Source organism: Alternaria metachromatica (assembly GCF_023757995.1).
Source record: "Alternaria metachromatica strain BMP 0045 chromosome Unknown scaffold_3, whole genome shotgun sequence".
NCBI lineage: Eukaryota > Fungi > Ascomycota > Dothideomycetes > Pleosporales > Pleosporaceae > Alternaria > Alternaria metachromatica.
The window spans coordinates 964112-974953 of record NW_026055494.1 but is presented as its reverse complement, the minus strand read 5'-3'; the positions used below and the strand labels follow the sequence as shown (position 1 = coordinate 974953).

General features: G+C 53.4%; 5 protein-coding genes across 5 annotated transcripts; 3 read left to right on the top strand and 2 right to left on the bottom strand.

Moving 5' to 3' along the window:
• Positions 1-328: 328 nt before the first annotated feature.
• On the top strand, positions 329-1333 carry J4E83_001983 (uncharacterized protein; the record flags this gene model as incomplete). Its single annotated transcript, XM_049328935.1, has 3 exons — positions 329-465; positions 516-1156; positions 1209-1333. 3 exons carry the CDS (start codon positions 329-331, stop codon positions 1331-1333), a joined length of 903 nt encoding a protein of 300 aa, XP_049191907.1.
• A 373-nt stretch (positions 1334-1706) lies between these two features.
• Positions 1707-2330, bottom strand: J4E83_001982 (uncharacterized protein; the record flags this gene model as incomplete). The annotated part of the gene is made up of 2 exons (XM_049328934.1): positions 1707-2210; positions 2310-2330. The coding sequence occupies 2 exons, from the start codon at positions 2328-2330 to the stop codon at positions 1707-1709; spliced, it is 525 nt and encodes a 174-aa protein (XP_049191906.1).
• A 333-nt stretch (positions 2331-2663) lies between these two features.
• J4E83_001981 (uncharacterized protein) lies at positions 2664-3375 on the top strand (the record flags this gene model as incomplete). Its single annotated transcript, XM_049328933.1, has 3 exons — positions 2664-2757; positions 2805-2939; positions 3014-3375. The coding sequence occupies 3 exons, from the start codon at positions 2664-2666 to the stop codon at positions 3373-3375; spliced, it is 591 nt and encodes a 196-aa protein (XP_049191905.1).
• A 1207-nt stretch (positions 3376-4582) lies between these two features.
• Positions 4583-6374, top strand: J4E83_001980 (uncharacterized protein; the record flags this gene model as incomplete). The annotated part of the gene is made up of 4 exons (XM_049328932.1): positions 4583-4597; positions 4661-4810; positions 4863-6299; positions 6354-6374. The coding sequence occupies 4 exons, from the start codon at positions 4583-4585 to the stop codon at positions 6372-6374; spliced, it is 1623 nt and encodes a 540-aa protein (XP_049191904.1).
• A 2397-nt stretch (positions 6375-8771) lies between these two features.
• Positions 8772-10712, bottom strand: J4E83_001979 (uncharacterized protein; the record flags this gene model as incomplete). Its single annotated transcript, XM_049328931.1, has 3 exons — positions 8772-10402; positions 10451-10582; positions 10634-10712. 3 exons carry the CDS (start codon positions 10710-10712, stop codon positions 8772-8774), a joined length of 1842 nt encoding a protein of 613 aa, XP_049191903.1.
• Between the last annotated feature and the right edge of the window lie 130 nt (positions 10713-10842).

The following is a 10842-nucleotide window of genomic DNA, read 5'->3' as shown; positions in this document are numbered from 1 at the left end:
GCGCCGCTATCCAGGGCCTCTTCCCTCGATCGGAGCTCGCCGATGGCCATCTCAACGAATGGAAACGCGTTCTGGCCGCCTCTTTGCCGACGCTCCATAGCTTGCTCGTGCCTCAATCGCAAACCGCTCCTGTACAGTTCGGTATCCTCCGTGTGCCGTCCATCAGATAAGGTGCCGTTTCATAAGTATATCTAGCTTGATCGCCCTTCTTGATAACTCTATCCACTCACCTTCAGCTTCCAACTGACCCTCGCCTAATCACATACACCTCGCGCCCTTATCTGAAGCATTCCAGGCTATTATCCTAATCTGCACAGCTTCGCTCGCAATGTCTCAGCTTACTCACGCCCGCTACGGCAAGGACAACGTCCGTCTCTACAAGGTCGACAAGGACCCCAACACCGGTGTCCACACCGTCGTTGAACAAACAGTCTGTGTCCTACTTGAGGGAGACATTGAGACTTCGTACGCTTCTCCACGGAGACTCTAGCATACCCTGTATTAACGATCTCCAGCTACACCAAAGCAGACAACTCTGTCATAGTCGCGACCGACACGCAAAAGCAAACAACCTACATACTCGCAAAACAAAACCCTATCGACCCGCCCGAGCAATTCGCTGCCATCATTGGCGACCACTTCGTTAAGACCTACCCTCACATTCACGCCGCGCACGTTAAGATTATCCAGCACCGATGGACGCGCATGACTATCGACGGAAAAGCACACCCACACTCGTTCTTCCGCGACGGCGAAGAGACTCGCGTGGTCGAATCCGTGACACGCGAGAACGAGGGTGTCTCTATTCGCTCCAAGATTGAGAAGCTCCTTGTTCTGAAGAGCACAGGGTCAGCATTCCATGGCTTCCACCGTGACGAATACACGCGTCTGCCCGAAACATGGGACCGCATTCTGAGTACAGAGGTTGAAGCTGGCTGGCAATGGAAGCTGTTCAAGAACTTGGATGAGGCCAAGGCCGTAGACTTCAACAGTGCCTGGACCGCGGCAAGGGATATCACCATGAAGGTCTTCGCCGAGGATGATAGCGCCAGTGTACAAGCAACTATGTACAAGATGTGCGACCTGATCTTGGCCGCTGTTCCTCAGGTGGATGCTGTCGACTATGCGCTGCCCAACAAGCACTACTTTGAAGTCGGTACGTGGGACCAATTGTCTTCTCCTGCATTCATTCGCTAACATGGCACTAGATCTTTCGTGGCACAAGGGCATCAAGAACACCGGCAAAGACGCCACTGTCTTTGCTCCTCAATCTGACCCCAACGGTCTGATTTTCTGCACTGTTACTCGCAAGGGTACCAAGTCGAAGTTGTAGATGCAGTAGCATCATGCCGTCGCACATTGGTTTTTTGTACATTTCTTTGGGTCATCGAGCGAGTTTTGGAGAGATTGTCAAAGGAGAGTAGAACATTATACCACCATTTCTTTTTGTTCGTTGGGGACGAGTGAGAGTAGTATACCATCTTACGAGTAGAGCGAATGCAACCGTTTTACTCACTCTCGCGGCATATGATGTGACAAATCAGAGATCCATGAGATTATCGAATCGACGTCAAACCCAGTAACCAAGTACATGTGGCCGTAGAATATGAAATACGGCTCAAGGACAATTATGTAGATTTACATGTCTTATACACGCACCCTGATGCTATGGTATATCTTCTCTTGACCCCTTTGACCACCTCTCGTCATGATACTGGTGCCTCCGCATTCTGTGCCTTGACCTCTGCAAACGTCTTCTTGACCTCATCGTGCTCCACTATACTCTGTCCACCACCGTTTCCCACCTTTAGGATATTCTCCTTGTAAGGGTGCGCTCTCCCCTCGAACGTCTTTAACCTCGCCAGCCTGTCCTTCCGTAACCTGTTCTTGGGCAACATGCCGCTGACCGCCTTCCTCAAAACCTCTCCTCCTCCCCACTTGGCGATCATCCTGTCCATGGAGAGTTCTTTGAGGGAGCCCGGACGAGTCGTGTGTGTGCGGTAGAGTTTCTGGAAGCGCTTCTTGCCAGTGGTGTGCAATTGTGAGCAGTTTGTGGCTACAACGTAGTCGCCGCAGTCGGTCGAGGGGTCGAAGATGGGCTTGTGTTTTCCCATGAGGGTCAGGGCTATAGCGGAGGCGACGCGGCCGAGCGCGCGTGGGTCGGAGCCGATGTCGAGATGGTGCCATGAGCGGGCGTAGGCCAGACGCGTCTAGATAACATATTAGCCCTAGAAATAGCACGTCTCGCGATGGTGACTTTGGCTGCGATCATGGAGTTCTGAGATGCGGAGGTCTGACAGAATACACACCTTTCCTATGACTTGCGACATGGCGGCTGCGAAGTCAATGACCTAATAGGCCAAGTATAGTCGGGCGTCGGTATTGACCTGGAGTCCGGGGTTCTCGCTCGGGAGATACTGGCGAAGCTACGAGCGGCGTTGGCTTGTCGGCGTGGATGGAAGTCGATGCCAAGCCTGGGATCCAACGTGGATTGGCGATAAAATATGGCCCGGGGACGGCCGCCCGCCCTGCGCCACACCATGGTTAGGTGGGGCCTCGATTTCAAAGCGTCCCAAAGGCGAAGTGGCATGCTCGCAACTTGACCATTCTACCAATAGCACAGGGTTTCAAACAACATTACACTCGAATTCACAATTTTCAACATGACTGTCCCGTCGTTTGAAACCATCTTCGCGGTGCCTATGACCTGCCAGTCGTGCATCAACGACATCGAAGGCTCCCTCCAGCAATTGGGTGGTACGACTGATCCCGATGCACGTCATCCGGCTTCTAACAGCATGTAGGTGTCAACAAAATCACTGCCAACCTTAAAGATCAACTGGTATCTGTCGAGGGCACAGCAGCGCCATCGGCCATTGTTGAAGCTATTCAAGCAACTGGCCGCGATGCAATTCTAAGAGGATCTGGAAGATCAGACAGTATGCTCCATCTTGAATAGTCGGCATGTGCGTCGATTCTAACGTCCGAACAGGCGCCGCAGTATGCATCTTAGAATCGCACGCACCTAATGTAGAGAACAAAGTTCGAGGATTAGTGCGCATGGTTGAAGTAGCTCCGAGTATGACTATCATCGATCTGAGCATAAGGGGATTGTCGCCTGGAACGTACCAGGCCACAGTTCGCGAATCTGGCGACATATCCGACGGACCAGAATCTACCGGCGCCATCTGGGAGTATCTCAAGGCCAAAAAGGAAGACAAGCCGTGTCGGGGCATCTTTGGAACCGTCCAGGTAGGAAAGGGTGGAGTCGGATCTGTGTTCCTGGACAAGCCCATCCACATCTGGGAGATGATCGGACGTAGCATCGTGGTTGCGCGAGAGCAAGACGGCAAGGTATGCGAAACCGCTAGTTGATCTGAGATCTACTCTGACCTTGCACAGTTTGACAAGAACGATCCGGATACGCTAGTGGGTGTCATCGCACGTAGCGCTGGTGTTTGGGACAGTGAGTGCTCTTGGTACCCCACGTGTTCTGCGCATGGCGTGTGGTACTCTTCGCGTGCGTATGTGCTAACGGCTGTGCAGACGACAAGACGGTATGTTCATGTTCGGGCAAGACGGTCTGGCAGGAGAGGGAAGAGCAGCGCGATCGCGGTATGCTATGAGTTCAAGAGACACCAAGATAGACCAAGTAATAAAGTGCCGTCGAAATGCCGTGTTGGTTTGGTGACGAGAAATAGGGCTTGCACCTTGAAATCTAGGCCGAAACTAAGACTGCGCGAACACGGACTTTGCGAGGCCTGGAATCGTCATGCGTTCATGCCTGAAAACGCCAGGCGACGGGATGAGTGGCTGCGGAGAGGCTGCGTCACGTGGCTGTCTCAGTCGGCGGATTTGCACGTTACAGACCTCAAACGCCATCACTCGATGATCGCAGGGGGCCAGCAGTCCGATGTGCGCCGCGGTGGGTTGCTGGCAGTGAGCCTCACGAAGCGAGGCTATGGGGACTGCAGAGGCGCTTGGGAGAATCGCTAGGCTCTCGGAGCATCGCAGGACGGTGGTGTCATGCTCGAGTCGGCCGGGTTGAGGCGTCTTGGACAGGCGCGTAGCGCTGTGGCTCTCGGGCTTCACGGTGCAGGGATCCAATCACGGTGCCGGGTACCGTGTCGGCCAAGGCTTGTCTCTCAAACGCGCTGGACCTCAGAATTGGTCTCCCCACCGGTAGCCCTCCTGCAACCGCCCGCCAAATTCCCACCGTGTCCCTGTCTCTTCCGAGCATTGCCCTCGAAACCTCCTCCTCTCTCTCCCGGTTTCCCAACTGTGCCTTAATTCCCACACCTGTACGATCGTTAACTCCCCCGCGCAACCCACCGCATCTTGGTGTACCTCGACGACTTAATAGCGACACACACACACCTACTGGACACTAATTCACCACGTCGCGCACACCCACAAGCCCCGGCGGCTACTCTGTAATCTGGTGGAATTGAGACGAACACATCCGGAAGTTTGCGCGTGAGAAGGAACACGACCCCTCGTCCAACGGTGGAGTGCTAGGAAAGGCACTACCTTGAGGCTTGACGACACCATACTGCCGGGTAACAAGTGAAGATCACTCGTCATGTCTCTGAAGCAGGTGCGCTCCTTCCTCCCGCGCGTCGCCGCTCCTGCCGAGTTCAATTACTGATAGGTGGGGTAGGAAATCGAAACCTGGGTGGCAGCCCTCGCCAGCTACGACAACAATGAGTTCGACGTCGCATTGAAGGTCTTTGACACAATCTCCGATACGTCCAAGATTCTGTTCAACTGCGGCGTAATCCATGCCACACTTGGCGAGCATGAGAAGGCGGTAAGTTGAACAATGGCTCCAGTAGTAGGAGTACGTGCTGATGGCTACACAGGTCGACTGCTACCAGCGCGCTGTGCGTCTGGACCAGTACCTCGCAGTGGCATACTTCCAGCAGGGTGTGTCAAACTTCCTTATGGGCGACTTCGAGGAAGCCCTCGCCAACTTCAACGACACACTCCTCTACCTACGCGGAAACAACAACATCGATTACGAACAATTGGGTCTCAAGTTCAAGCTATACTCCTGCGAGGTACTGTTCAATCGCGGTCTTTGCTACATCTACCTCCAGCAAAGAGACGCCGGTCTACAGGATCTGTCTTTCGCAGCCAAGGAGAAAGTGGTGCCCGACCATGATGTGATCGACGAGGCTATTCGGGAGGAAGCAGAAGGCTACACTGTCTTCTCCATTCCCGTCGGCATTGTCTACCGTCCCAACGAAGCCAAGGTCAAGAACCTGAAGACAAAGGACTATCTTGGAAAAGCCCGCCTGGTCGCTGCTTCAGACCGGGCCAATGCCTTTACTGGCTTCGCTGGCGCCGAAATCAAGAAGGGAGGCCAGGCCGCAAAAGATGACAGAACTGAGGATAAGATCTCGTACGCGGCGACCAACCTTGTCAAGCCAGAACTTCAGAGCAGAGCACGCCAGCAGTCAGAACCACCAATGAACCGTAACATGTTCCCACCCACACCGCCACCGGAGGCAGACAGAAGGTCTGGTGACAGGAGATCTGGTGGAGAGCGGAGACCTGCCGCCGATGCTCCCATGAGCCGCGCGCAATCCGTACGAGGCGGTGGCCCTAAGCCTCAGCCTCTGAACCTTGGACGAGCTGCCTTTGATCAGCAAAGCAACAACGAGCCGCCTCGTCGCCAGCCAACACAGCGCTCCGCCTCTGAACGTCCACCACCAAGTCGTTCAGAGTCAATGCGAGACCGAGGGCAACGTGATCAGCGGGATCAGCGAGACCAGCGAGACCGTGACTACAGGCCACGTCGCCGTGGGTCTGACGATGATATCATTGACGACTACTACGACAATGACCCCTACCCGCCTTCTCGTGGGAGCCGCGGGGCATACGCTCGCTCAAAACAGAGCAGGCGACCGGCTTACATTGAAGAAGAAGACGAAGACGACTACGATGGTAGTGATCTTGATGATGCCGAATTCGAGATGATGTCTCGCACAAAATCCAGGAGACGATCCCCCGCCCGCTCCGCCAGATCTGGTGGTAGCACCCGCGGTGCAGGCAGCAAAGTCAGAGTGAAGGTCCACTCTAGCGACACACGTTACGTCTTTATCAGTTCCGATCAGTTAATCACTGAATTCTGGCAACAGATTCGGGAGAAGTTCGGTGTACGAAATAAGTTCAAGGTGGAGTTCAAAGACGATGGCGACATGATCACCATGGCCGACCAGGACGATCTTGACATGGCCATCCAGACGGCGAAGAGTGTTGCAAGGAAGGAAGGCAGCGATATGGCCAAGATGGAGGTAAGTTCTTCGTTCACTTTCACCTTGAAGACTACGTACTAACTACTTTATCAGGTTTGGGTTAGAGAAGTATAGACTAGAGATACCCCAGCATCACGCATTATTACGATCCACATTACATTTCCTTTCATCCTCGCGAACGCATATTGACTGCTTCGGCGTACTTGCTTTGACAGCGCTCGATCTTGCTGTATTTGTAGCGAGCATAATTGCTGGTTTTTGCTGGCATGCATAAACACCTGTACACTCTTTTTTCACAGCCGGACTGTTGATCCGCTATTAGAGTCGGCTTTGCATGTATGGAAGGCGTAATTGAACCTTACGAATGAAGAACTACCACCAACAATTGTTTCTGCCGCAATGTGATATCGTGTAAATACCTGCATTGATACCCGGAGTACCTGCAGTAGATAGCTACCACGCAGTTTAGGCCTTCTGCATGCGCCACCAGCGCGTGGAAGTACCAACAACCAGGTTTTCAGACTACCATTCAAGTTACTTTCGCTGCGCCGCAGACCAACTAGTCCTTGACGCCACCGTGCCGTATGAAAGTAATCTACCGAGTACGAATCACCATCGTTGTTGCAATTTGCCAACAAACCCAAAGCCTGTCTCGGCGAACTGACTGGCGCGTGCAATGGCAACAGACAGCTCATGAGCGCCAAGGCACACTTCACGATAGCCAAACGATACCGTCCACCAACTTGTTCATCTCGACGTATGTGCATACGCCACGCGTGTGCTTCCGATACGTCCGATTACGCGCCCGAAACAGCTCGTGACAAACCCGCGGGAAATCCGGACGGCAAATAACAAATCCGCGTCTCCGATCTCGCCATCGTGCAAAAGAAAGGACGTCACACACCGTTCTGTCAAACTCAGCAGCCGACGCGCGTATTCTCGCCAATAACGTTAGTACTCGTAAAGGAAGCAGAGAAGAATCTCAACAAGGCGAAGTGAAACTCGAGCCAAGCTGAGACTGCGTCTCTGGAGACGTGAAAAGGAAGAAAGAAGAAAAGACGAACACGATGCGGTTCAATCCGAAAAGTCTATTTTGCTAAGCATTTCTGTGACAGCAAGACAGTGCTTGGTATGTTCCAGTTGTGTGGGTTACAGAACCTTCATACGCGTCGGTGCGGGTGACGCGCATGGTGTTTCGGATCTTTGTGTGGAGAGAGCAGTGACGTACTGCGATGACTGATGGCGAAAGATGTGAGGTGGTGAGACGAACTGCCAAAAGTCTAATTGAAAGCACTGCAATGACAAACAGAAAGGACAGAGTATGTAGCCGTGTTCTCGTCATTGTTATACATAATTCTACAAGATCGTTATAAGACCGTTTTTAGAGAAGACTTTGGGGATATTGTTTCACACTACTGGTATGTGTGCTTTCGTGCCTGAACGCCTTCTTTTTCAACGCTCTTCCTCAAACCAGAGTTTGCTTCTTTGTACATGGCGTCGAGAATCGTTCGTTGCCCTGCGATGGCTACTCGCATTTCCGCCTAACTCGTTCGCCTGGCGCTGGCGCATTGTCTCCTTGTATGAGATCGATTCGGGTTTACGCGGGAAGTAGGATCTCGGCCCAGCTGCTGTGCAAAAAGGTTACGCCAATCTACACGCGGTCATTAGCATTTGCCCTTGCCTCTGTTTTCCTTCTCTATCGTGCTCTATCCTTCGTCTGCAGTGTCGACAACCCAGGGCGACTTACAGCGAACATTCCCGCGGCAGTAACGATACTCCTGTTATCCTTGCTCGTAAAGGCTGAGATGGTGCTGGACGCGAAGCTGGGCTCGTTGAGGGTACGGCCCTTGCCTGTCATCTGCTTGGGTGGCATCGTTGCGGAGACGGGTGAGACGCTGCACAATCCGTCAGTCTCGAATAGTCTGGGTATTTATCTGCGGAGGGCGTACGGAGTTTGCGATCGTAGAATTGGGCTGTTGCGGGGTTGCTATCGATGCGCTTTGGACATTGGTGATGATGTTTTTTGGCTAAGAAGGGTCGAGCGTCATCGGTTGCTTATGTAAGGGTCCGTCTTTCAACAGTCCATCATGAGCCTTCCCTACGTCTTTCGTCTCATGGCACAACATGTCTGCGCAAGGTTTCTGAGATACGAGATATCACCGCATATATGTACAGGAAGTCGTCTTGAAAGATAGCATGGCATCGTACTATTACAAGTTATTCACAAGCACGGCTGAGCCTTCCTCCCAATCTACGCCTTCTACTACAGCCATGTCGTTTTCCAAGGCCTAACCCTCAGCCGCGCAATGAATACGTTGGATAACCCCGTGTGCAGAATCAGATATTCGCTATCCCAAAACGACCCGTGAAAGATTAGAACGCCGTGAATGCTGGTCTGAATGTCCCAAAAGTGAAACACAACAACTAAATGTGAAAAAATGGAAAGCATCCTGATGAAGAGTTGCTACCATCAATATTCCCAGCGTCAAGCTGAGATGAAGGCTGGACAGCCTATTCCTTCTTGCTTGCCAGGATACTGTATTGACCACCGCAACCAGCCCATGTAAGCTTCGTCTCACGTACAGCGGTGTTGTCGATCAAGGTAGGGACCTCAATGTCGTCGTCGGTACCCTGACCCGTTTGGAAGTTGACCGAGAAACCCCACGAGTAAGCCTTGCCGTCCTTGTCAACGACGATGGAGTGATCAGGACCGCATGCACCAGCGACAATGTTCTTGAGGTCGGGAAGCGGTGTCGGCTGCACGACGATCTTCGCCTTGCCGTTGTTCTTGAGAACCTTGTGCTCATCCGTCTCTGCATCAAGCTGGGACGGAGGAAGACCAGTCTGCGAGCCGTCGCAGCGACCCCAGACTAGCACCTGTCCATCCTTGGTGATGGCCAAGTTGTGATGCGAGCCTCCTGCCAATGATTGGACGCCCTTGCCTTCCAAACTGTGTATGATCTTGGGTTGGAGAACGCTAGCATCATCTGCACCAGCATTCTTGGTGTAACCAGTCTCACAGTAGTTGTTCGCACCCCAGCCCCAGACGTGCCCATCTTCTGCGATGGCAAGACCGTGGTAGTCGCCGGATGCGATGTGTGTTATGCGTTGGCTGTGCTTCTTGATGGAAGAGTCGTGGAAACCAATCTTGTTGGGCTGCAAACCTTGGATGAGATTGCGCTCAGTGACACGGCGTCCAAGCTGGTTTTGCTGGCCGTTGCCCCAAGCATATACGTGGTGGTCCTTGTCCAGGGCGTAGACGTGGTTGGTACCACACACGAGCTGAATGACCTTCTTTATGCTGTCGATGTAGACGGGTCGAGGCGCTGTATGATTGTCGCGTTCGAAACCCATGATACCTTCGTTCTTTCGGAATGTGCCCCATCCATAGACCGCGCCCTCAGTAGTAAGTGCGAAAGAGCAGCTATCGCCGGCAGCGACGTCGACAAAGGTGGTGTCTTCAGGGAAGAACTCGGATGGTACGGGCGTTGGTGTGGCCTCAGCGTCGTTCAAGCCGCCGGTCTCATCCTCAGAGTCGGAGTCAGAGTCGTCCGCGTCTAGATCACGCATCTTGACGGGTGCGTTCGACGTGTCGCGTCCAAGGGCATTGTTGTCGTTGACACCCCATGTCAGGATTTTGTTGTCTTTTGTGAGTGCGACAACGTGCATGCCGCCAGTAGCAATCTTGACAACGTTCAAGTTGGACAGAGGCTCGTTGTAGCGCGGCCGCTTCACGTCGATGGCCTTGCTTGTGGCGCCGAAGCCGAGCTCGCCAGAAGAGCCTTCACCAAAGACAAAAACCTTCAGAGGTTCCGTGTAGCGGATCTCGTTGATCTCAGTCTTCTTGCCCTTGTTGCGACGCGGGCCCTTGGGGTTCGGGATCAGAGCCGGATCGACCTTCGCGGCTTCGGGCTCTGGCGTTGCGGTCTTTGACGCGGCTTTCGGGGCGGCTTTCGCTGCTGCTTTCGGGGCAGTCTTGGGGGCAGCTTTCGCTACCTTGGGCTTCTTCACGGCGGGAGCAGGCGCGTCTTCGACCTCCGGTTCGCTTTCATCGTCCTTCTTGCGCTTGGTCGTCTTCTTAGGCGCGGCCGCGGGTTCAGGTGCAGGAGTCTCTGTCTTCTTTGCGCGACTGCGTCCAGCAGCTGCTGTCTTCTTAGCGGTTGACCTTATTTCGGACGCGTTGAGCTTACGCTTCGGTGGAGCTGCCTCAACTTCGTTGGTGTCTTCGTCGGCCATCTCGACGTCCTCAGTTTCCTCGGCTTCCTCAGCTATGCCGTTGGCGACAGGCGCGTCTTCGGCTTTCTTCGCGCCTCTTCGTGGGACTGCGAGGTTTGTCAGCGATAGCATGGTTACTGTGGGTGGACGTGACGTACGGGTGCCGTTCACCTTGACATCTTTGGCGTCTTTCTTCTCAGCGGGCTTTGCGCTCGCAGAACGGGAAGCTCTAGCCATTGCGCGCGACACAAACGAGAGTTGGCGACACGAACGAAGGTTGATGCGCGTAAAAGTGTTTGGATTGGAAGTTGTTGTGAGGTGGCTGGTGTTGTCGTGTACATAGAAAAATGTTGAACTGCATTTAGCA